At 48.8% G+C, this 25,028-nt stretch overlaps 2 protein-coding genes across 4 annotated transcripts; one reads left to right on the top strand and one right to left on the bottom strand.

Annotated features, from left to right (window-relative positions):
- Positions 1-2,557: 2,557 nt before the first annotated feature.
- Positions 2,558-8,149, bottom strand: BET1L (Bet1 golgi vesicular membrane trafficking protein like). Its single transcript, XM_030038754.1, has 4 exons — positions 8,050-8,149; positions 7,355-7,446; positions 6,515-6,571; positions 2,558-4,828 (listed from the first exon to the last, which is right to left on the bottom strand). Exons 1-4 carry the CDS (start codon positions 8,066-8,068, stop codon positions 4,661-4,663), a joined length of 336 nt encoding a protein of 111 aa, XP_029894614.1. The 5' UTR covers positions 8,069-8,149; the 3' UTR covers positions 2,558-4,660.
- Positions 8,150-8,249: 100 nt separating this feature from the next.
- RIC8A (RIC8 guanine nucleotide exchange factor A) lies at positions 8,250-23,055 on the top strand. Of its 3 annotated transcripts, none has more exons than XM_030038750.2 (11): positions 8,250-8,359; positions 9,948-10,142; positions 13,281-13,328; positions 15,525-16,139; positions 16,770-16,864; positions 17,773-17,923; positions 18,598-18,693; positions 18,984-19,128; positions 19,598-19,742; positions 20,780-20,899; positions 21,770-23,055. In XM_030038750.2, exons 2-11 carry the CDS (start codon positions 10,059-10,061, stop codon positions 21,888-21,890), a joined length of 1,620 nt encoding a protein of 539 aa, XP_029894610.1. In that variant the 5' UTR covers positions 8,250-8,359; positions 9,948-10,058; the 3' UTR covers positions 21,891-23,055. The 3 variants fall into 3 exon arrangements, with proteins under 3 accessions (XP_029894610.1, XP_029894612.1, XP_029894611.1); XM_030038752.2 differs by lacking the exon at positions 8,250-8,359 and adding an exon at positions 8,388-8,626; XM_030038751.2 differs by lacking the exon at positions 8,250-8,359 and adding an exon at positions 9,679-9,865.
- The last annotated feature ends 1,973 nt before the right edge of the window (positions 23,056-25,028 follow it).

Genomic DNA, 25,028 nt, shown 5'->3' with positions numbered 1-25,028 from the left:
TGCCCCGGGCACAAGGACCCCCGCGGGGGTGGGGAGCTGGAAGGCGGCACCAGCCCCCGAGGGGGGAGCAGCCGGTGGCAACGCCGGCCCCGGGTCCCCCCGCCGCCCCTCCAGCCGCCCCTGCCCACCGCCGTCCCTCCGTGCCTCCCCGGTGTCCCCACGAGCCCCCTGCGGCCCCTCGTTTCCTCATTTCCAGGTGACACTGAGCGGGTCGCCGTCCCCACGGCGCTGCACGACCACCCCCCCCGCCTGCAGGGTCCCTCTCCGGGTGCTGGGGTGTCTGGGGACAGCGCGGGGGACATGTCCCGTCCCCCTGGCTCCCCTAGTCGCCCTCTTGCTCCTCCTCGTTGAGGGCTGGCAATGGGCCACCAGCCGATGCCGGCCACGGGGGTGCTGGGGACGGGTTGGGGAGAGGGATGTCGGACACGTCAGGGAGGTCGGGGACGTGGACACCGGGGACGGCCCTGCGGGATGGTGTGGGCATGTTGCTCCATTTTGCATCAAACACAAGATCTTTCCTTTCAGCGGCCTTCTAAAAAACACTCAAGGGATGTATTTTACCCGCCCCTAAGCCCCTCTTCTCTTGCCTTCACATTCCTGTCCAAAAAGGGGAGAAATGCCAATCAGTAACAGCAGCAGACCATCAGAAGTGTCCTGATAACACAGGAGGTTTCCAACAAGCCTGCCACCAGCACCGGGGGAGTTAGCTAAAAGTGCCCGGGCACATACATAGCAACGCACGGCAAACAGCAAACGCATGCGTGTCAACTCACCATGCCGGATGGCCTTCACTGAGGACACGTCTTCTGGAGAACAAGGCACCACGGTCACTTTTTTTTCTTCTCAGTCTTCCCCTTCCCAGTGACACTGATCAAGCCCCAGGCACCTGTAGCCTCCCTGAGACCTGCAATCCCCCTGTCTTCAGACAATTAACTGCTACTAATTCCAGTAAACAATTATGAGCATATGGATTCAGAAAGCGATTACTTTTGGTATTTCATCTTGTCCCATTATTAGCAAAGAATTTTCTTCACGTTTGCTGCAGTGATCCCAGATGCATGTTACACACTTTAGCTAGTGTGTTAATTGTGGCATTAGCATTCCAGAAAAGCACACGTTTTTCTGTATGTAATGACTCACCATAACCATGTGGAGACGCACCTTTAGATGGCACTGCAAAACCACGCTTAAAATAACAGTTCACAGCCAGGTTCTAGTTCTTGGTTTGTTACAACTTCAATGAAAACACCCCCAAATATTTTGTGTACTTTCACCTTGAGCTGGGGTATGTGTGAGAGGAAGATCTGCTCTCTCTAATTTTTATGCCTCAGAAAAAACATTGTAACGTTAGGACTATGGGCAAGCACTGAAACCAAAATAAACGAGTTACTCAAATAACTAGACGTTTAGGAAATGCTGCAGGGCTGGGTGGCAGGCTGTCTTCCAGAGAGTATGTCCCAATGCTAATTCTGTTACATACTTGATCCTGCACCCTATCGTTGTGCTGCTTTCAACGACTGCGTTGCTATTGTGATTAACCCGTATTCTGAATTCTTCCTTCTCTCAGATTTTGCACTTCCTCAGCACATTCGCCGTCGTGCAAGATTCTTTTGCAATACGCCTACAGGTTACACATCCTAATACAGTTTTTCCAAGAACTTCCTCATGTTGCAGCTCTAAGCGTCAGAGGCTTGAGCATGGTTACATGGTGCTATAACCGGTTCCTGAAAGGAGACTCCATACACAGATAAATCCTCCTGATGGAATTCACTGCCTGGCAATGCTTACGCCACTTCCTTTGCGCACTGAAGCCTTTGCTCCAGCCATGTGCCGACACCTGATGGTGGCAAACGCTGCACGAGCCAGGAGAAGCAGGCAGTGGGAGCCCGAGGCAAGAGCCTGGAGAAGTGCCAGGAGCAGCAGAAGAGCATACGGTGCCCACAGGGTCCTACAAATGCTGCCTCCAAGTGTGCAGCTGCACTGGGGTGGGAATTGGAGGGGGGCACAACTCACCTGAGGTTCAAGAACCTTTAACTTCAATTTTTCAGTTTAAAACTCCTGAGGTTAATTAAATATGGATTTTTCTAAATCCTTTTTTTGAGTTCTAGAGGAATTCAAAGGATCAGAGACAAAGCATTAAAAATAGGAAAAGGTTTCCTTTGCAAAGAAAGGCCAAAGGCAAGTCAAACCTGGACTAACAGTTGGACTATTTAGTACCTAGACCAACACAGAAAGATATTAAAGACCGTTCCCCCCTGCAGCTCAACTTCTGAAGTATTGCTTGTTCAGAGAGAATACTGGAGATACAAGTCACCTGAAATGGCACAGGCAGATGTTGCAGAGCAATGAATGACCTGCTCCTTCTGAGCTGGGGCAGCTCTGCTCAAATCTCCCTATTTCACTTCATGGAAGATGCGCTGTTTCTCGGGATAACGTTGAAATTGGGCTTTGAGGCAGCAGGTTCTCTACAGTTCAAGTAGAACAACTGAGTGATTTGATCTTGTATTTAGCCTTGCTAACACTTAGAGCACAAGGAAAAAAAAATTTGAGCAAAAAGTTCGAAAACCAGAGCTTTATTTACAACAGTAAAAACAAACCCAAATCACCACCATTATGAGGACCAGGCTGTTCCAGTGGCCTTTCACCAGAAGTTATCTGCTTCAGAAAATCAAAACAAAGTCCATCAATTCACCCATCATTCTTCCAAATGGAAAGAGTTCAGAGCTGCCACATCTTACCAGAGAAGCAGGAAAAAGAACCAGAGAAAGTCATTGCTGCCTCCTTTCTACTTGCTTTCCCTGCACATTTTTCCCCAAATGTAGAAAAGACACCTAATCCAGTTAGGGTAGTATTTCGTTAGCATTTTGGTACAGCTGGAACAAAGGGCAACACAGTCCATTTACAGATCTGGACCCAGGTTAGTCCAAGGACAAAGGAATTCCTAATGGGTACAAGGGGAAGGCCAAAGGAAACATCCAGCCGTTGATGAATATAGGCTTGCTGGAGAGGAGAAAGACTGTAAAATCAGAGGAGGAATGCTTTGGTCCTGGAGAGGTGGTTGTTACAGGAAAATAAGAGAAGCAAGTAAGCAAAGACTTCTAACAAGGAAAACCAGAACACATGAGCAACTGGTACAGAAAACAGACAAGATGAAACACAGTAGCTCTGCTCAGCTGCTTTGGAAAGTGAAAGGTTTATACAACAGGCAGTGGAGGTTTGTCTGAAGAGAAAAATTGTTTTAGATTTTTTTTTTAGATTTTTTTTTCTTTCTCCCAACAGGCACAGTATTTTTAAAGTTACAGATCTCTTACTTCCATCATAGGCAGACTTAAATAATTCAGCTATGGAAGAATACAGCTGGGGTCGTGACGCGAGCGAGCAGCCCAACAATCAGCCCAACGACAGGCAAAGAGGGTGAAGGGAAGATGGAGTTCCCAGCTACTGCACTCCCAGAGCTGCGTGCACCACCTCAGGAGAGGAAATCTGGCATGCATTGCATGTTCATCGGGAACAACTGTTTTATGAACAAAACTGGTAGGGATGTGCCTTGCCACACATCTCACAGGAGCCTGCAGGCAGGGATCCCCAAAGCACTACGAAAGGCAAAGCGAGAGTTTCTTAGGTTACCTTCTACATGAATAAATAAACAAACAAATCAACCCTCCGATCAAATCCTTCCTTGACCTCCCACCACCACCCCAACAGCACCGTTTAGGAGTCTCACTTGACTTCAACCTCTGCTTTTATTTGCACATCTTCCCAAAGCGCTCTAGTACCAGGGTACCATAATAACGGAAATTAACTGGACCTTTTGCTATCAGATTTTCTTCACACTGATTTAATAGTCTAAGGGAATGCATTTGCAACTGTGTGGGAAGGTACTGGGAGATACTACACATGTGTAAATCAAGGTGGCTTATGGACTTTGGCCCCCCTTTCTTGCAGGGTTCATCCCAGCTTTATCCAGAAGGATGATAAAGAAGACCAAGCTAGCATTTCAATAAAGTCTTGTTCCTCTGCAACTCTTCACTGCAACAATTAGAGAGTATCAGGGTCCAGATCTACTGCTAATTTCATTTCAAAGCAGTACAGATTTAATTTCAACCCAGGGACACCAAGGATATTAACAGGTCTCCAAGTCAAGGGGAAGCTGAGACCAGGTATCAGCTGAGGTGCCACACTGGAATGTAAGTCACGCATTCATACTTCCAAATCTCATAAATCAGCATCCTAAACTCCACAGCTTCCAAAGCTCAGCTGGTTTATTAAACTTTTGAGTATCGACAAGTGTCTGGATTTGTCAGCCACATCTCCTCACAAGCCTAGTACCAAATATCAGTAAGGGAGGTAACACAAAAGCAGCCTGTAAAAATAGGCCGCAAGACGTGGACAACAAGGCAAGAGATAAAGGCATAAGCATTTGACAACATCAAAATCATGTTATACATGAAAATCCATTTAGAATCAAACATACTCATTTTATAAAGAGATGTCTGAGACCAGCTAGAACAATGACAAGAAGCTGGTGGAAAGAAAAGTTATTTGGAAGGTCTGTCTGGAACATCTCAAAAGACTCCACCACAGGGCAGACTGAGAAAGGTGTTGAACAAGTCTGTCAATCGTTGTGTTTTTGTTCTGTACAACTTGCAGAACAACAAGCTCAAGTCCCTGCTTTGGACACAAGATAGTAGAGGATGAAAAAAACAACAATCAGTCCTGCTGAAACAGAACAGAGCAACTTGCGATTATCCCTCCCGGACCGTGTCATGGTGGAGAAACGCTTCACGCTGCCGGTTAGCAGGCCAGTCACGCTCATAAAATCTGAATCCTGAATGAGAAAGAAAATTAAGATGGAGGCATTATAAACAGATGAAGATAACCTTGAAGAATCTCCCACTTTCTGGCTAAAAAACACTTGCATAGGGAACTGCACAGTAGCTGCCCATCTCTGCACCCATCGCGTCTCTCTCAGAAGGTCCTTCCCCTCCTGTGCTCAGGCTTCAGGAGCAGCACCATTCCCACCACGCTTAAAACAGGGAAACGAAAAGACAGAGGAAGGTTTGTTCCAAACATAAACCAAACTGCCTCCCCTTTTTTAAAACAGGGTCAAACTACCTGCTGCTGGACTGTTCAGTTGTACTCATGCAGCTTATTCTGCCTGGAACAGCTTGTTAACAGCAACTCTACAAGTGAGCACTTCATCCAAAGGAAATGTCCCTACATGAAGCTAGTGCCATTCATGTACACCAGGGCAGGCTCACAAGCACGGAAAAAGGTGCAATTTCTTGCTGTTAGTTCTATTTTTTCTTCAGCATGGGATGGCATGCACGTGCAACTCTGCCAGAGGGTGGCAAACAATTCTCAAATTAATGCAGTTCAGGCACTTTCATTTTGACTTCTGGTCTGTTTTCCCTATCCACAAACTACTCAGAGCTTCTGTTCATGTTGCTCCTGAAATGCTTCAAAACCTTCTCTGTAACAGAAGCACAATTTCATGCTGATTGAGGGCTCCTCCTTTAAAGTCTTTTGCCATTACACCTTTTATTCTGATTCTCCATTCTCCTGATTTTTGGGCTGAGCAAATATCCATTTCAGATACTCCAACACTGTCAGCATACACCATTATTAAGCTTCCAAGCTGAGCTCACACCTTTGACTCAACTGGTTCAACACTACAATTATCTTTTCTCTCACTTCCACGCACCAGTTCCCCAGATCCAACACATGCAGAAAAGGCTCTCCAAGCACCAGTGTTATGCTGCTAATCTCCTTCTCAAATCTCTGGGCTGGACTCCCTTCCTCACAATTCAGTTAACAGATTACCTTTCTCCTAAAAAGCCTCAGAAGGTAACTCTTCTCCTACAGGACTGTGCTATTCTGGCCTTTCCCCAGTGCACTGGGGATTTTCCATCAGCAAGCAAAGCTTAAGAGGCAGATTACTCTGGAAAGCGATTTTGGTTTTATCGGGTGTTGTGTGTCAGAAAGACGACAGAACAGGGCACCAAACAACCTAAGTGGACCCAGAGCATCAGCTTTGCTCCTTCCAAAGACGTCAGTGAACTACAAAGTCCTGACAGGTAGTCTGTGTTTCAGGTGTTACAGTAAGTAACCCTGACAGATTTATACAGCAACACCAAAAATCGCAGGAGCAGCTGAGGAACAGGCCCATCTCCCAGCATTAGCCACAGGAGGCAGCTGTTTAATCCCAGTAAGGAGGTAATCTCCATCTGTATTTCTGAAGGGTGCTGTCCTACATCAGTCTTTCCTGATGCTAGATACCAACTGTGTCACCCATTCAGACAAAGTGATACTAGCAGCTGCTAAGTACCTGATGTTTATATATCAAGAAGTCCACTGGAAACGGGTTTAGTTACATTTCTTGGTTTTGTAAACCGACCACTGGGATCTAACTTTGTCTGCTAACTTTGAACTGCTATTAAACTTTCACAGTTAAAGTAACTGCTGAGAGCCAGCACAAAAAAGTCATGCTTTTTACATTTCATTGGTTCCTTACCATTCCATCCAGGTAACGGTTTTGTTCGTCAGCATCTTTGTCAATATCCAGAGCCAGCTACACAGGGTAAGGGAGGAAATGGGGATTAATGAACTTTTAATGTAGAGAGAACCTCTAATACATCTAGTACTGGTAAAATTTGAAACGCACATTAGAAAAGCAAGCCACTGCTTCCCCGTCTCCTACACAGACAGACAGAGGCTTGTTTAGCAGAGGAGCAAGATTCTCATTTCAGTTTCAGGTTACTGAACTTCTTCAGCTCTGCAGCGCTGAAAATAAAGTTTGACTGTTTGAAACTGTCATATATGACAGGAGCATTTAAACACTGGGACACAACAGCAGGAATTCAGAGTCTTCCCTCTTACAAGGCGAGTCACTGATTTCTATTAAGCTCTAAATCAAAGTATTTGATGTTAGTAGGAACAAACTAGCTTTAAGAACACCACTTACATAGAGACACGTGTATTTTTCAAAATTAATTTACCTGCCTTTTTATTGTGACTTTTTTCCCAAGGTGTGCTTAGCAATACCCCTCTGTGCAGCTTTTATGTTTCTCTCTGTGCCTAAAACTCCTTCCCTCAGTGCCACAAAACCCACATCATTCCCATTAGATGATGTCGCTACACCTCAAAAGGAAAGTGGAAATTCATAAAGCCGTCCCTGGCATTTCACAAGTGAAAGTTAACCATTATATCACCAACGACTAAGAGCCATTAATACATAGGAAGCCCTCTGTATTGACCACAGCCTTGCATCTGCAAGACCCTACACAAACAACCCAGATCACCGATGCCCCGTCCTTCCTTCGCCGTGGCACCTGGCGTGAACTCGGCAACTCACCGACTTCAGCCTGGTGACCTTGTTGGCTAGGCTGTCTGCCATACGCTTGTTCTCTACATCCAGCATATCCTCCACGGCACTTGGACTCTGACCTGGGGGGAAAAAAGAAGAGAATGAGTTTTATCTGGCCTGATACATGTACTGGTGCTTCTGCTCACCCAACGTGGCAGGCGAGGCAGAGCGAGCTTCTTGCCCAACGGGTCTCTGGCTTGCCACGAAGGCTGTTACAGCTGCCTCCTCGCACCTACGGCCTCGTGGGGTTTGTGCCACGAAACGCTCCCAACCTCCTCTTGACAAAAACACACCAAAGTTTCCCCAGATGGACCGGGTTAGAAACCCCGACGTGTGCCCCGAGCCACCACCACCGCCCAGCAGCAGCGCGAAGCAGCACAGGGGCTTCGTGCCCCAGCGACGCCTCCAAGCGCTGCCCCAGGACGGGATTTGGGTGAAACCGGGCAAATCCGGGGCACCTCGCCCCCTCTGTCATTTCGGGGCTCTCCTGCCTTTGCCTCCCCCGGAGGCGCTGGGCAAGCGGGCCGGCCCGGGCCGCAGGCCTGCGGCGGCTCACCAAATGGCGGCGGGAGCTCCCCGTTCCTCCTCACGCCCCTCCAGGCATCGGCGGCGGGGCCGCCCCCCAAATAGCAACGGCAGAGGACCCGCCGCCCGGCCCCGCCGCCGCTCCCCCGGCCCCTCACCTCGGCCCCACTCCGCCATGGCGGCCACCGGCCCCGCCTCGCCGGGCGGAGCCGCGCCGGCCCCCGCCTCCACAAAATATCCACCACCCTCCTCCCCGCTCCCCCCGCGGCGGGGCTCCGCGGTCCCCGGCGGGGAGCGGCGGCGCCCGGGTGGTACCGGGACCCCTCAGGCCTATCGGGCCGGGCCCGGCCTGACCCCGCTGCCCGGCTCGGCCCCGCCACTGCCCCCCGGGCGCACGGCGGCGGAGCGCGCTCGGGGGAGGGCCGGGGCCAGGAAATGAGGCAGGAAGCCGGGGCGGCCGAGAGGAAGGTAACGGCGCTTCCCTCCCCGCCCCGGCTGGCTGGCCGCCCCTCTCCCCCGCCGGCGGCCGGGCCTGGCTGCCTGTCCCGACCCGGGGCGGCCCCGACCCGCCGGGCTGAGGCTCCCGCCCCGCTGCTGGGGCCGGCGGGGCTGGAAGGGCGGCGGCCGGAGGCCCGGAGTGCCCCTGCCCGGGCGGGCCGGGGTCGGGCCCGGGCTCGGCCCCAGCCCCGCGGCCCCGGCCCGCTTCGGCCGTCTCCGAGGGATTACGTGCCGCAGGTACCGCCAGCACTTTGCCCGGCTCTTTGGGGGCCAAAAAAAAACCGGCTTGAAGGGGGTTTGGAAAGGTGCAAAAAAATGGCAGGGGAAGGAGGTAACGGTGCGAGGAGGGAGCTGGGGGGGTACGGAAAGGCGGAGCAGGGGGGTATGACAGATGCTGCGATCTGCTCTTGCCTTTCCCCCCCAAATAAATGGAGAGGAGTTTGTGCGGTACCCCAGCCCCTCGGCGCTGGGGATGCTGTGCCGCCTGCCCCGGTTGAGCTGGTCTGCCTGTTCTGGCAGTTTTCTGGCTTCCGAAATGCAGGGCTTGCCCGTGGTCCCGAAGACCCCTCCTTGGCTGGCTTGGGGCAGGAGGGGATGGATAACCTGGTGTTCCTGTGTGATCGCCCAAAACCCCGGGGGGTCTTGGCACGGGGTCCTAGGGGCAGCATGGTTTCTTGTAGTTAGGTATGACCAGTGCTCAGTCGTATTGCAGAACATGGTACGTAGCTACACGGAGTCTAAACAGATATACGAGCTCACGTATGTACCCAAATTTGCTAGATTTTCCACCGTTAGGAGTTACTTTCCAACACCGTGTACTTGCACGGCTCTGAGCTGTTAAACTTGTGTCTGTGTCTAAAATCATCTCATCATCTGCGTCTGTATGCACATCTGCTCATTTACATTATTATCATGAGGCACATTATCTTCTGTAATGGTATAAAGATTGGAGCCGTGGCTGCCAGCCATCCCCTGTACGTGCATTTTTACAGCATGTGCAGTGTATCTACCGTAATCTGATGCACAGCCTGTCTCAGGCACTGACCGCACAGAGCAGCGACTACAACAAGATCCTAATGATCTCTTCACCACCTGGAAAGGTAGCTCCACCTTAAGCCAGGAGGATGCTTTCCTATCTGTCTGGCTTTCCTCTCCATCCCTCATTCCTTTACTCCACAGGAATGTTTCTGGTTTTTTTTTTTGTTTTTTTTTTTTTTTCCTCCTGTGCAGTAACAGAAATCAGGCCAGCCAGGGAGGAGGAGGCAGAGAGCTATTTCAGGGAGCTGCTGTTATCTGCTCTATGTTAATCCCCTGGCTGGGTGGGGGGAAGGTTTTCCCTGAGTGCTTTACTGGGAGGGCATATATTAAACATTGAAAAGCAAAGAGAGGAAGAAGAGGATTAGAGGGAGAGAGAGGAAGCTGGCTGCTGGTTTTACTTGGGTTATCCATCTGCTCTGCTTTTATGGATGCAACAGCGTGAGCAGTTTCACTTGGGGGTTTTTTGTGTTTGTTTTTTTCCCTTCCTTCCTTTCTCCACCCCTTTCTCTCTCCCTCTCAGATATCTGTGAATCGAGGTCCTTTTGCATCACCGTTATCCAGGAGCACTGGAATCCCCCTCACTCCCCTTCCTCCCAGTTTCACCTCCTGCTGTAGCTGAGCTGTTGAGATAATGGAGCTCAGGACTGTGGTAGCCACCGTGGAAAGCGGGGAACAAGACACAGTTCTCAAGGTGCTTCAGATCTACAACCAGGAGGTGAGTGAGCATCAAACCTCTGCCTGACGTCAGCTGCTGCTGTTTACAAGCCTGGAAGCAGGTTGGCCATGTTGTGGGATTTCTGTGCCATCCGGCTGTCCCCAGTCTGTCTCCTCTGAGCGCATCTGTCTGCGTGTTACTGCCATAAAAATGTTAGACTGCTTCAGCTTTTACTTTTAGATGGTTTATTGCTTGTTGTTTTGCTAGGAAGCAGCTAAGCAGCCTCTCTTTATCTTCCGTCCTTTGTATACTGGAAGTAAAGCATGTAGAAGGGATTATTATTATTATTATTATTATTATTATTATTATCCAGATCCCAAGTAAAACCTGTCAGGGAAATAAACACCAGTGTGAAGACCGAGTAGGAGGAGCTTTTATGTTAAGGCAAGGTTTGAAGATAAAAAAACTGAGGTGTGGGGAGGAGCTGCAGGTGAAATGGTTGTTGTGATTTGCAAGTAAAAGATCGTTAGAGGTGGACAGGGATGGGCTGCTGGAACTTGATACAGGTGCCTGATCTGAAACCTGACAATAAGAAGTAAATCATGAATATAGAATGTGTTAAAAAAAAAAAAAAAAAATTTGGGAAGTAGCTATGGAAGCATTTCTAGCCTTAAAGTGGCAAAAGATTATCTGTGGGGGTAATTCCCTTTTGAAATAGACTCTGGTTGTCAGGGAAATTTCCTTCAGAGGGTTTCCACCAGGGTAGGGCTGGCCCTGCAGATCTCTGTGACTCATTCTGCACCATTGAGTAGGTGGGAAGCCAGTGGGGAAAACCTGTGAATATTTTGCATGAGTGTGCAAGATGGAGAGTGTGCAACTACTTCCAGCAGTCAGTTTTGAAATGGGGGAGATACTAGCTAAGAAGCCGCCTGTCCCTATTAAAGACAGTCCATGGGATTAACATCACCTACAGCAAGTGTAATGCTGGAGAAATTAGGAGTGCAATCAGAGTTTGTGTAACCAGCTTGAGGCATCAAACCACAATATTTTCTGTCGAATTCTTCCATCTGGATGCTTTATCGATGTATCAGGAAACTTGTGAGAATGTCAGTGGTTTTGCTAGCCCATCTAGAAGAAATGGAGCAATCAAAGAGGATTATGAAACTGCAGATAAACTAAGCAACTTCCTTACATCATTTTTGCTGTAAAAATTGAGGGTACTGTATCCTTTTCCTGGGGATATATTTTAATTCACTGTTGCATACGCAGCCAATTTTTGATTGCCAGGAATAAACCACAGCTAAAGCAAAGCCACAGGTATGGCAAAAATATACACGAATGAGATTACAGGAGCCCGCAAAGAGGATGCGATGGGAAAAGAACAAGTGGCATGGTTGTCTGCAGAGCACATTGGTTCCAGGACTGAACTGCCAGTTCCTCATAATGTGGTGCGACAGCCTGTGCGTGGATCAGCTCACAGTGCTAAAGCACAAGAGGGCAGCCCCTGGCACAGTACTGCAGGAGTACAGCTGTCTTGCCTCCACACCTGAGGTTTCTCAAGTGGCGGGTCAGCATTGCTTTGTCCATCACGGCTTGTTCTAGGCTGGAAAGATCAAAGCCATCCCTGGGATCTTGGTGACTATGACACAGTTAATTTGCAAACTGTATCTTTTGCTTTTAAGCAGACAGAAATTGGCAGCATGTAAAAAAAGGCAGTGAACAGCACAGGAGACTACATTTGCAGAGTGAGCAAGTCAGGGAACACCTGCAATCTCCAAAAGCTCGGTGCAGTCAGTCCTGAGCTTTGCTGGGCAGGAAATCAGGTAGAGTTAGACAATTAGACAACTTGTAAGGTGATAAATACAGTGGGAGATGCGCTCAGCTGTTCAGACCTATAGGTGAGATATCCATGAATTGTGATCACTCAAGAGAAGTGTAAGTCCAGGCTACAGAGTGATTGATTGTGGTAAGACTAATTACCATTATTGAGCAGCTCTGTAAGTGTAAGCAGTGTAACTCAGTAAAAGGTGACAGTGAGTGCTGAGAAAATGATGGGAGAATTATGATACAATTATATTTGCATATCTCTATATGTAAATCTAACTCTATACATATATAATTAGTGTTTTATAAATTTTAAATGTTTTCATTCTCAAAGCTTGGACCAAGTACTCTCTTGGTGTAAATGAAGATTGCGTCATTTACTGGAAAGTGCTACTTTTCACCAGGGCACCTGTGATCTCCTGTGCTGTCCAGTTCATTGGAAGCAGATGTAGCCAGAAAGGAGACTGTCCATCGAAGAACAGCCAGAATAGTGAGAAACACAGAAATGTTTCCCATGAGCAAAGAGCAGGACTGTTGATTAAGGGACATGATGGAGGTGTAGAGATCAGGTCTCGTGTGTTTAAAGAACATGACCTGAATAACCACAATGATCTGTTCAGAAGTAACAAGAAGAAGGTACTTTCTTTAGGTCAGGAAAAGGAACAATAAATATCAAGGGGAGAAATGGGTTGGCACAGTTTGGTGGTGTCACTGAGCAGAGGAATTACTGGCTATTACGGGATATTTGGATTGTGATGAGTACCCACTTTACTGCTGCAATATTTAAAAATAAATCCATCCGTCAGTTGGGCAGAGCTTTGGCCTGTGGCATTCAGCCTCCACCGTAGAGCCAGTGGAAGAGGGCAATGGGTAATACTCATCACAGATGTTTTTCAAGGATGAAAGAGAAAGAGGGGCCTGCAGAATAGCGGGGACCTCGGTCAAGGAAAGCACTTCAGACCTCATGGCATGGTCCATCTCTGTGCTTTTCAAACCAGATTCATTCCCCCAACTTGTGAAGCACAGAGTTGGAATTGCCTAGGTAGGAACAGTGTTGGAAAGAAAAGGCAGGACTGAAGCAAAAAAACTCAGTGGCAGTGAAGTTTTCCTTTTGTCTTGTTCCTCAGGAGCTTGTGCTGCTTCTTACAAACCCTACAAATACTATAGACCTCTGTAAGTGCTGTGGCACCCTTGCCATGCTGATTCTGTGCCTCTGTGCTGGTGGGGACTCTTCTTGAGAAGATGTGCTTGCTTTTGCAGTATGTTTTTAGACCTGCTGCTTTCCAGCTGAATGACCCTCCCCTGGCTGGCAAAACAATTTTGTAGATTTCTAACCTATTACTTATTTTGATTGGTTTTGTTTTGCCCCCACAGAAATCTCAGTGCTTCACCTTTGATGATGAGGAGCGGGAAGAGAGGAAGGTAGGCACATTCTTTGCTTTCTTCCTCTAGTTGGGTGCATAAATCTGCTGCTGCTCTGTACTCGTGTCCAGCAGGGCTTGTTGGTGGCAGCTCCTACAGGGAAAGAAATGAGTGGTTTTTTCATTAACTTGGTTGGGGAATGGTGTGCTCAGAGCATCTGGTTCCAGTTTTTCCATCAGTAGTTGGTGTTTTAGGATAAAGCTCAGCATCCTTCCAGCACTAGCAAACCCTTTGGGTTCTGTGATGCATATAGTCTCAGCCATGGGTGTATAAAAAGTGTGATCCTTTGTGTTTTGTGGCATGAGTCTGCTAGGCAAAGATCATAGCAACATGCAAACCTTTAGAGGGTAAGTGTGTTTGCTGTGAGCCAGCTGCAGGATTTGACTGAGGCTGTATATTAACAGATACTTAAGCTGGTGTAATCTGGCACTCAATGGAAAGAAACACTCCTGCCTGTTCATTTCTACTCTTGCAGTTCTTTCATGCCAGGGCAGACCTTTGCATGGCTGCACATGGCTGGTGGACTGATCTGCCTAAAGAATTAACTCTTTTTTTTTTTTTCTTTTTTTTTCCTGGATTATTTTCCAGCTGGATTGGTTTTGTGGTCCAGTTCATTGCGCTAATGCCTGTGTTAGCACAGCAAGTGTGGACCAGGCAGCCAGGGTGGAGAATGGGACCTCTTTTGTCTGTGCCATTGCCAGCTAATGCTAGCATGAAATTTTTCCAGGTACAGCCTGATGTGTAGGACGGGATCTCACAAGATCTGAGCTCTTTGCCTTGCACTGACTTGCTGTTTGAGCTGGGACAGTCACACAGGCTGTGAATTCAGGCACAGCCTTGGGGTGCTCCACTTTTGGGGTGTAGTCATGAAATACGAATTGAGCATCACCACCTAGTTCCTGGTGCTCAGTTCTTCTGAAGGTTTAGCCCTGGGCACTGGCTCTGAATCTCTTTAACTTGAGTCAGAGGCTTTGGTTACTTATGACTGTATCTTTAATTCCTGTGCCTCTGTCTCCTTGTATGGAAGAAGAGGAATGACTGTACTTTCTCACTTCTTAAGGGTGTGACTGTGGGGCATACTTCCTGAGTTAAAGTTTGTTCAGCTTCCTGTTAAGGACTAAAATTCATTCTTTCTTAATTACTTCCCTCAGTCCTTTTTATTATTATGAAGTAAACTGATTAGGCTGTGTTAAGCCAATTACACTGGGTGATAGCAAACCTTGCAGTCTTGGATTCCTTTGCTCTTGTAATACACATGGAAAGACATGTGCTCTGATATGGTGTCATGTTAGAGAAATCTAGTGAGATCTTACCTCACCAAGGTGTGAATGTCTATGCAATGGATTACTGGTGTGATGTGAAGTGCTGCTGCACATGGTTCAAACCAAGCTGCGCTTGGTTGTGTGAAGTATTACTTTTGCTCTTGTACTCTTCTGTTGCTTGCTGTCACATACGATGCTGTTATCCACAAGGGTTAGATTTTCAGCTCTTGTGAATTGGTGTTAGTGGAGCTCTGCCAGTCTGTACCTACTGAGGATCTGGGCTAGTAGGTCTCCAGACAGCACTGAGGTTTAGGGAGGTACTACTTATTTGAATCTCCTGAGGTCTTTTCACCTCCTTTTCCTAGGGCGTCACATGCTCTTTTCACCTCGCTTAGGTACTTTTACCTTCCCTTGGTGATTTTCTGACGCATCTCTCAACCTTTTCAGTCTGTTTCTGGAGCACCCAAAGCAGATGCCTCTCTAATCTTAAGGCTCTGGGCAGGAATAGAGAACTGCTGTTGAGTTGGTTGTTGCTCTGCAGTGAAGCTGTAAGGGATGTTTTTGTCCTGCCCTCTCTTTGCTTAATGCAGCTGTCAAGTAAACTGTGTTAGCCTGAACCGTCCTAACTGGATGAAGCTAAAATATGCAGTAGTAGCAGTTGCCTGTTCATATTCTCCCTTTACATCTGATCTGCTCTCCCAGCCATTCTTTATTTCTTGCTGGGTGTGCTTGATCGAACTGGGTCAGGATCAGATACTGGAGCCATACGCTTCCCGCTTCCTGAGTGCTGCCGAGCGCACACCTGAACCAGAGCCGTTAGCAGGCCCATCTCTAGATGACGCTCGCATTTTCCAGGGCAGAGCATTACGGGGGGGGGGGGGGGAGCACTGTGAAGTGTCAGTGCATGAGGCATTACTTGTTTCCAACTGCACAGAAAATGGCCCAGCTGCTGATCAAGTTCCTGGAAAGAGAGCTGCAGCCGTCCTGCCAGGTCACATGTTTGGAAAGCATCCGCATCCTGTCCCGGGACAAATACTGCCTTGACCCTTTCACCACCAAGGAGGGCTTGAAGACCCTCTCCAGGCATGCTGGCATTGATTACTCAGAGGAGCTCATCCGGGAGGTCCCAGACTTGGATGTAATCCTGGAATCCCTCAAATGTCTCTGCAACATTGTCTTCAGCAGCCCTAGGGCACAGGAGCTGACAGCTGAAGCCCGGCTGGTGGTGGGCCTGGCCAAGCGCATCAAACTGTACAACGAGAGGAGCCTTCCACATGAGGTCAAGTTCTTTGACCTGCGTCTCCTGTTCCTGCTGACGGCGCTGAGGGTGGACATCCGGCAGCAGCTAGCCCAAGAGCTCAGGGGCATCAGCCTGATGACAGATACCCTGGAGCTGACCCTTGGCGTAAAGTGGATGGACCCCTACGAAGTTGCCACCGAGGAGGGACTTCTCCCACCTTTGCCTCGGCAGGAGACAGAGCGAGCTATGGAGATCCTGAAAGTGCTCTTCAATATCACCTTTGATTCCAGCAAGAGGGAGGTGGATGAGGTAAGCCCTTTGGGTGTCCCACTCCACTGCATTTGCAGGTCTCTGGGCTGTGGTTTGACTACTGTTTTTCTCCTCTGCTTGCATTTCCTCATATTACGTACTGGCTCTCATGCAGCCTGTGGGTGCGTGTAAGGGTAGCAAGAGACTTGTGTGTCTGGACCTTCCTCCCTAGAGCACTGCCTCTATCCACTGCATTACTAATCCTTAAGACTTTTAGAGCATTACAATTTAAAAGTTGGGTTTTTTCCTTCTTAATGACATAATCCGTTGTGCAAGTGGCAGAGCGCAGCCCCCAGATAACTTGCTTCTGAGTGTGGCCTGGTACTCTTTCACCTTCTGGACAAGGTCAAAGGAAGGTGTGATGAAGAACATCTCTGGCTAATCCATGGGCCTGTTTTGGGGCCTCTTCCAGCCCTTGACTCAGTGTCGTAGAGTGAGGGGAAAGGTACTAGGCAGCAGGAAGACTGTGTTGACCTCAAAAGGAGAATCGGGAAGCTACTTCCACTTAAAGACCCTGCTGTCAAGCTGCTGGAGGGAGGGATGGGGCTGTGGGCTGCAGGGGCAGCAGACTCTGGGATGTGGAGGATCCCCTTTCCTAATGAAGATTTTCATTTTTTGTTTTGGGGCCAGGAAGATGCTGCTTTGTACCGGCACTTGGGTGCCCTCCTGCGCCACTGCCTCATGATCTCTGCTGATGGAGAGGACCGGACAGAGGAGTTCCACAGGTCTTTGTTAGATAACTAGGTCATGATCTTCACTAGAAACAGGTCTCCCCAAGGCAGATCCTGCCTGACCTTGGCATTAACATCTTCTGCTTGTTTGGTGATTGCTAAGGTTGCTGCTGACAAGTAGGCATCTTTGGTTTGGTCTGCAGGTTCCTCATGCTGCTAGAACTCAGAAATAGCCCTGCCCTTCCTGCAGTTAAATTATATGCTCTAATGCCCCAGCCTCCCAGCCTAAATTATATGTGCTAATGCCCCAGCCTCCCAGCCTGCAGGAGGAAGTGTTTTCTCCAAGCCTGCCTGACCCCAAGGGCCATATTCGATATCCTGCATCAGGCCTTCTCAGCAGTGCCACCCACTTCAGTGGGCAACTTGCCAGAGCAGATGTTTGGTACTCTAATTAAAGAGTCCATGGGATGGCCTTAATTAACTGTCTGTCTCTTGAGCCATGCTGAGAAATTGCCTGTGTCACATTGCTCAGCATTATTGGTGCAGGGGTGTCAGCTGTGAGCAGGTGACACCATCCTGTCCCCAAGAAAACTATAGTCAAAGGAAACGTAAGCAATGCATTGATCATCAAGGTGAGGAGTGAAGCAGCCGGAGACCCTGGAGAAAGGCCTTTGGCCACCCAGATTGGTCCTACTTGGCCTCTGTATCAAGATCCATAGTTTCTCAGTTGTCAATGAAATCTCTTTGGACTCCCAGCAAATAGTTCAACTACCCAAAAAGCAGTTTAATTGACTCCCTTTTAGTGGTGTGAGGAGCTTGGGTTGCAGTCTAAAGACAACTTGGATGTCAGGGTCCTCACACTCCTGGAAGTTAGTAACGAACCTTCACTTCTGCATAGCTGCAGAACTGTGAACAAAGATCCATGACTATGTGTTCACTTCTCTTCTCTTTTATAAATTTAGTCATACGGTTAACCTTTTGGGCAACCTGCCCCTGAAATGTCTGGATGTCCTCCTGACCCCAAAAGTCCGGCCAGGCTCGCTTGAGTACATGGGTGTCAACATGGATGCAGTCAGCATCCTGCTGGATTTTCTAGAGCGACGCCTTGACAGGGTGAGTTGCGAGGCTGCTGCATGAGTTCGTCACTGCTTATTTTCACAAGTTCACTGCAGGGCACCTTTCCTTCAGCCTACATTCAGCCTTGAAAAGCCCAGTGCCAACACCACAGGAGCACCAGCAAGGCATGGTTAATTTGGAGATACCCCTTTATAGAAGGGGCAGTTTTTAGCAGAGGGAAAACTTATGGTTGGTAGGACTAAACCAACATCTGTCAACTGGGCAGGTGACTGCATTGTTGCTTTATGGACTCCAGGTAGTGAGATTGGTTGAACAGTAGATGATTAGCTGGGCGATTGAAATGTCAGTTCTCTGTTTCACTCAACTCAGTAGTGATCCAGTGGGCAGCTTCTGGAAGCCTGAATTTGCATTATTTTCAAGCTGGCTGTGTCTTTCAGTCTCTGGAGTTATTCCAAAGGGCCTCCAAATTTTACAACTGCACTCCTCTACTCTGGATGCCCTAAACAAGTATTTCTAGCACTGCTGTGCCACAGAACAGGGCTTGGGAAACCATGCAGTTTGAGCAGTGATGAAACACTGAAATTCCTGTACCAGAGGCTGGAAAGCTTCAGCATCCATCTGTTTTCCCGACAGTCTGTACTTCACCACAAGCCAAGCAGGTTGAGCTCGGTGTGACTAACGTGTTGTTTGTTTTGTGGACACTTTTGCAGGGACACAAGCTGAAGGAGAGTTTGACCCCTGTGCTGAACCTGCTGACTGAGAGTGCCCGAGTCCACCGCCAGACAAGGAAGTTCCTGAAGGCAAAGGTATGCTGTAGTTCAGCCAAAGGTTGAATGATGCTGCACTGAGCAGAGAGGAGAATAGCAAACTGCCTGGTTATTGCTGTCCTCCAGACAGAGACCTCCTCTATCTATCTGCTAGGTTCTGATATATGAGTGGTTGAGGCCTTTGGTACCCACAGTATTTTTTCCACATCTCCCACGTTCTGTGGATTTGTTAGTTTTAGCTGATTTGTGAAACGCACATATGTTTTCCCCTGTGTGACCTGCCGTTGCTGTTCCAGCTCCACTGATCACTCCTCACTGTGGCCTTGTAGGTGCTGCCTCCGCTCCGGGACGTGAGGAATCGGCCAGAGGTGGGGAACTCGCTGCGGAACAAGCTGGTGCGTTTGATGACCCACATCGACACTGATGTGAAGCACTGCGCGGCAGAGTTCCTCTTCGTGCTCTGCAAGGAGAGCGGTGAGTTGCAGGGGCTTGTTGTGGGATTTGGTGACAGGGAGTCGTGGAGCTTGGCCTCTGGGCAAGCCAGAGAGCGTGGGATGGGTGACCTTCTGCAGCCAACCGGAACTCCTGTCTTCCCTTGGGCCAGATACACTGAGTAGGGAAAAGTGGAGAGTATCCAAGTGCTCTGTGGGAAGGAGTTGCTGTCTCTCATGCCAGCGGTGAGTGAAAAGCTCTGCTGGAGGACATCCCAACACCCTGCAGACAACCTGGCCTGCATTTGGACCCCCACCTTGTGGGTGTTGTGCCTGCCGTTCCTGGTGCATAGTGTGGGAGCCTTGCTCCCTGCCAGAGTTCAAAGAAGCATTGGCATTTCTGGGTCTCCATGGCCTTGTACCGATCTTGCTGTTGGGGCACACAGGAGCAGATGGGGCTGGAGAGGCAGAAGGGGAAGCACAGAATGGTCTCTCTCCCCTTCTTCCGGCAGTGTCGCGGTTTGTGAAGTACACGGGCTATGGGAATGCAGCTGGGCTCCTGGCAGCACGAGGCCTCATGGCTGGTGGTCGGGAAGAGGGAGAGTACTCAGAAGATGAAGACACAGACACTGAGGAGTATAAAGAGGCAAAGCCCAAGTAAAGAAGTCTGCTCCCCCTCTATAGCACCCCTCTTCCTACACCTTCTTCCCACTCCTGCTCTGTCCCTTTCTTCATCTGCCTCCCTGCCATCTCCCTTGTCCTGCTCTTTCACATGCACATTTCATTCTGCATTACTTAGCAGTTTCACCCTTACCTTTGATGTCCTGTTCCACCCTCTCTACCTGTTCCTTGGCCTCCGTGGCCGAGCTGCTCATGGCGTGGGTGGTCATCAGTGCATACATTGGGTCCCTACAGCTGGGCACAGGCTCTAGAGTAAAGTGGGTTCCTTCAGCTGGAGCCTATTCTGCACCAGACCTGTGCATGGTGTGCATGTGGCAGTATATCTCTTTCTAATCCATATCTTATACCCTTTTTTGGCATCCGCACATCTCAGTACAGTGGCAGGCTTTTACTCTGTGCTGGGATAAGGGTAGTCCCTTCCTGTAGCAGGGTTGGAAGTGCCAATTACTCCTCTCCATCTCCAGAGTCCTGTGCTGCTGGAGTGAGCTGTTTTTTTGTGGGGTTTTGGGTGTTTTTTTTTTCTTTCCCTGCTAGTGGATGGTGGTAACTTGAGGATGAGGGATGCGCAGGGAGAGCTCAAGGACTGTGCTCAGCTGTGGGTCCCATACTTCCTAGCATCCTGTTCAATGTGGTCTACAGGTTGGGTTTTGGTGGTTTTTTTTTTTTTCCATTACCTTTTTGCCTCCTGACTTAAGGAGAGGGAAGAAGTGTCATCTGCCCTTGTGCACCTGGTTTAAAACTGCACTGTGGAATTGGCAGGATGGGGATGTTGCTCACACCAGAGAAATGTGAGGGATTTGTAACAGGACAACTGGGCATAGGACATACAGAAGGACGTCAGAAGCACTATGTTGCACTGCGATAGCACTTGGGGCTAACGAGACGAGCAGCAATGACAACCAGCCTTGCTGTTGTGTTCCTCTGCTCAGTAGAGGCAAAGAAGGTTTTTAAACAGCCCTGTTTTCACTCTTCTTTGTCCCTTATTTGCCTTGGCCTCACTGTTCTTCTTGCAGCATTAACCCTGTGACGGGACGTGTTGAGGAGAAACTACCCAACCCTATGGAAGGGATGACTGAAGAGCAGAAGGAATATGAAGCCATGAAGTTAGTCAACATGTTTGACAAATTATCTAGGTACGAGAAAATTGTGTGTATTCATGTCTGCATTAGCACCTGCATGTCTGTGATTTACATTTATCGCAGACCTTTCTTTGAATGTATACCCAAGGCCACCACTAACTGAAGGGATGTAAGAGAGAGAGTAGGGGAGTACATGGGGAACTATTTCCTTAAGCTGGGCCCTGTTATGTGTAGGGGAAGGCACTGCAAGCCCCACACACCTCTCTGGCATGACGCTGTATTGTGAAATTCCTCTACATGCCTGTACTGTGTTCCCAAGCACCCACTGCCTCACCAGGTTTGGCCAGGTGCTTAGTGAGAACAGCACCCATTGTCCTGGCAAGGCTGCTCAGTAGGAAGCAGCATTTTGGGGACAGATGGCAGCCAGTGCCACCAGTCCCTTTCCCTGCAGGAGTGCTTTCTCCAGTCATCTTTCATCCATCATTAATAGGTGCCACAGAGGAACCCAGAGTGCCAGCTGAGTTCAGACCACTCCCAAGGGTGGGAGGGAAAAGGGCAGTGCATTTAGTCCATGTGTTTCCATTGTGTGTTGGAGGGAGAGGAACGCTGATGCCAGTGCTAGTTTTCTTCTGGCAATCCTGTACCACACAGAACAGGACCCTAAAACTGAGCATATTCCAAGGAACCCGAGAATAGCAACACTTGTGGATTGTGCTTCCAGCCATTGCCTCACCATGCTGGAGGTTTTTTGGCTAGAACTGTCCCCCACTTCTAAAAAGGGATTCTTAGTGGTGGCCTGGGGTTGTTCTGGGCTGCCTACAGGCAGTTTCCACAAGCCCTGCATTTCTGCTGTAGTACTCGTCTGTTCCTGTGTTGTCTGCTGCAAATTTGTGTTACCTTCCTGCTTCTCCTCCCTGGTTGCAGAGAGCAAGTCATCCAGCCCATGGGCATCACACCAAGCGGCAACCTAGCCCCCATGGAGAATGCCATCCGCGACATGGCTGATGAGAGGTCGTCGTCTGACTCGGACCTGGGACTGGACTGATCCAGACCTCTCGCCCCCAACCTCTGAGAGCTGGGGACCCTCCATCCGCTCTCCCTCCAGAACTGGTGCTGCACCCAGAGGCTAGTACTGGGCCAGGACTCTCCCTGTGGGATCTGGATCCAGCCTGGACCCCTCAGAGTCCACAGCAAGGAACACCTCCTGCCTCCTTCCCAGCTCCATAACCACCTCACCTTCCCAAGGGTCTTCATGGCCTGGCTCCACCTTGGTCTCTCCTGTCAGCACCCTTGAGGATTTCATACTCCAAATTGCTTCCAGGACTTTCCAGTAGGATTTTTTTTTAAATACTTGATGCTTGGGAAGAAAGGGGGAGTGGGGAAATCTTTGTCACACCACCAGGGTTCAGCAATCTGCAGAGCATCTTGTGTACGTGCCAACGCTTGTGCGGCCACTTGCCAGCACGTGTGTCGCTGTGCGTGGCTACGTGTGGCTGGCCCTATGCAGGGGGAACCGCTCCCCAGGAACGCAGGTGGGAAGATGGGACTGCAGGAGAGGCGTGTGAGTGGTTATTCACGGCAGTTCTTGGGGAGCGGTGTCTGCGGGGTGTCTCAGCATAGTGCATCCATTTCATCAGCAGGTAGCTGTAGATGTGTGCGCTGTGTGTGCGCGGCTGTGAGCGTGATGGTGTCTGTGCAAAAACAGGAGTGTGTGGACTTACGAGTGTGTACGTGAGTGCAGAGGGGAGTAGGCGGTGTGCGCACTGTGGGGAGGCAAGTAAAGCCTTTGTGTGAAGCTTCCAGCATTCGCATCAGCCACAGGAGAGAAACGTGCAGGTGACTGCCAGGAACACTCTGATAGTCAACAGTCTCTGGCACTGTGCAATGTTCCTGTTACCACGGGGTTTACTTTTTGGCATTAGCCTTTCCCCATCTCACGCTTTCCAAATGAAAGGCTAAAATCTGTGCTTTGTCTGCTGTGTCCTCATCTGCTTTGGCTTTCCCACAGGTCCACTGCTGTTTGCACCCAGGGGCTGGCGTTGGTCCTGTCCTTTGCTGTGGCTTAGATTTGTCTTTTTTTTTTTCTGTTTTGTTTTTTTTTTTTCTTTTTAAAGAAAATCTCCCAGTTTGCCTCATGTACCAGAGTTCCAAAACTTACTATCACAAGTAGGAATGCAAAAGTGATGCTAGAATAAAGAAAACCTGATAAATGGGTGCATGGCAGTGATTCATTGAACGTGATATTTCTTTACTTGCTCAGACCTATCTTTGGCTTTTTCTGACTAGCACATGGTTCTACTCTGATCACCCTGAACTTTACAGTTTTATTTGGGAGGTAAAATTGTAGCATTAAACTGTGGCTAAGCCAGAACCTTTCCCTGCGCCACAACCACCAAGTATAACCGAAAGGATCGTCCCAAAGTTAAAGTAAGCATTGAAGCCTGAGGATTGCAAAACAATCTTAGCTTGACCCCTCAGGCCTCACAATATGCAGTTGTTTACAGGACTGTTCCTCATCTTTACAAATGCTCCCTAATGGTTGAAAACTGTGCACACCAGCTCTGTCTTCTGTCTGTGCAATAGGGATTTGCTGCTCAGCCTCTGCAGGATGCGAGCCAGCCTTGATGATCGTTTGGTTGCATGGGTCTGCTGAGGTTTCTGACTCCCCGCAAGGCAGTGAGTGCAGCGGGGCTGGGGCTCTGGTGGGGAGGCAGGATGGGCTGGCCAGGCTCTGTAACGGGGCACTGCATCAGGCATCCAGGACATCTGGGTCTGGGGAGGCTGCAGATGCGCAGCGGGGGCAAGCAGAGTGTTTGCAAGTGTTCCTGCCTGTGTATTTTTAGGAGTTAGTGCTTGTTTTCTGAAGACGGTCTCTATGACATGGAAAGCTGAAGGTATGCTTCATTTAGTTTAGTTCTTCAGTGATTAAGAATTTTTTAGTAGTTGTGATTAAAGTTCCAGGCTCTCCCAAGGGTATACAATATTTATGTAAAACTGACCCACTAAGATTCACAGATGGGCTTCTCTCATGAGAATAGCTTCAGTGTATTGCAGTTGGAGTTTTTAGGCCAAGTGTATCTCTCCTCTTCAATTAACTAGCAAAAAAACCCACTGCAGACCTTCTGTGTGAAAATGCAGACCTCTGATCTCTTCCCAGCTGTTAAAGCTCTCTGAAGCTTTCAATGCAAGACTGAGGGGTATTTTTAATGCAATGCTTCTGATATTGTTGTATTCTAATTTTCTGTTGTGCTTAAAACCCTGCCTTGGAACTGACAGGCCCTGCTTTGAAAAGCCCCAGTGGAGGGGCTGAACTTGGCACAAGGTGCTTCTGGAGTAAGGGTTTATAAACAGGGTACGATTTAAAAACAACATGTCACCACCGTTTTCAGTGTGAAGCAATGTGCCATGAGGCTTCTGGTGCTCTGCAAAGTGAGAGAGCAACCCTTCTGCTTTTCCTGAGGCTGTGCATTCAAATACATCTGCTGGGCCAGTCCCGGCTGTGAGGAGGAACACACAGATACATTTGAATTGTGCATTTGGATAAACAAGTCTGCTCATCTGAATGAGAACTTGTTCAAACCTTTCTTCAAGGAAGCAGCTAGGACACCAAGCGCCAAACTCTCTGTTCCTGTAGCATTAGCAGTAGATGTGCCAGGCTTCTGTGGTGTCCCTGGAGCTAGTCTGATTTATAGCAGGTGTTAGGTCCAAACACTCCCAATTATCTAAACAGATAGCCATAAGACAGTGTGCTGAGGCTTTAGCTTTGCCCTGGGAAGAGCTTTTGGGCATAGAAATCCTTAACAGTGTTCCAGTGTTGTGTTAGTGAGACGCAGCTGAGTGCTCTAATGCTTTTATTCCCTTCGCTTGGGTTTTCTGCAGTTTAGCACTAACCATAACAAAATGGTGGCATAAAAGGCTTTGCATTTTGTTGTGCTTGTTTAGAGCTGGTACTGATCTGGGATTGCCTCTAGAACAGCTGCTGTGATAAACAGATGGGTCAGCCATCGACTTCAATCCCCACAGCCAAATTTGGGTGCTGGGGTGATGAAATTTATGCCCTGTTGCAGGGAAGAGGCTCTGCTACACCTGTGATATGCAAAGTACATCTGCTAGGGCACATTTGGGAAGAGCAGGACATCGCTGCAGTGCTCTGATACTGTCTCTCCCTGGGACAGCCTTTACA

Source organism: Aquila chrysaetos, chromosome 16, assembly GCF_900496995.4.
Source record: "Aquila chrysaetos chrysaetos chromosome 16, bAquChr1.4, whole genome shotgun sequence".
NCBI classification, from domain to species: Eukaryota; Metazoa; Chordata; class Aves; order Accipitriformes; family Accipitridae; genus Aquila; species Aquila chrysaetos.
The sequence above is the reverse complement of the archived record's forward strand: the minus strand, read 5'-3'. Positions and strand labels throughout refer to the sequence as shown.

Coding starts and splice junctions, on each gene's coding strand:
- BET1L (XM_030038754.1), bottom strand. Junction 6,572..7,354: donor AGGTCACCAGGCTGAAGTCG/GTGAGTTGCCGA, acceptor TACCCTGTGTAG/CTGGCTCTGGATATTGACAA. Junction 4,829..6,514: donor ACCGTTACCTGGATGGAATG/GTAAGGAACCAA, acceptor TTTCTCATTCAG/GATTCAGATTTTATGAGCGT.
- RIC8A (XM_030038750.2), top strand. CDS start 10,059: ATGGAGCTCAGGACTGTGGTAGCCACCGTGGAAAGCGGGGAACAAGAC. Junction 10,143..13,280: donor TTCAGATCTACAACCAGGAG/GTGAGTGAGCAT, acceptor TTGCCCCCACAG/AAATCTCAGTGCTTCACCTT. Junction 18,694..18,983: donor GGAAGTTCCTGAAGGCAAAG/GTATGCTGTAGT, acceptor GTGGCCTTGTAG/GTGCTGCCTCCGCTCCGGGA.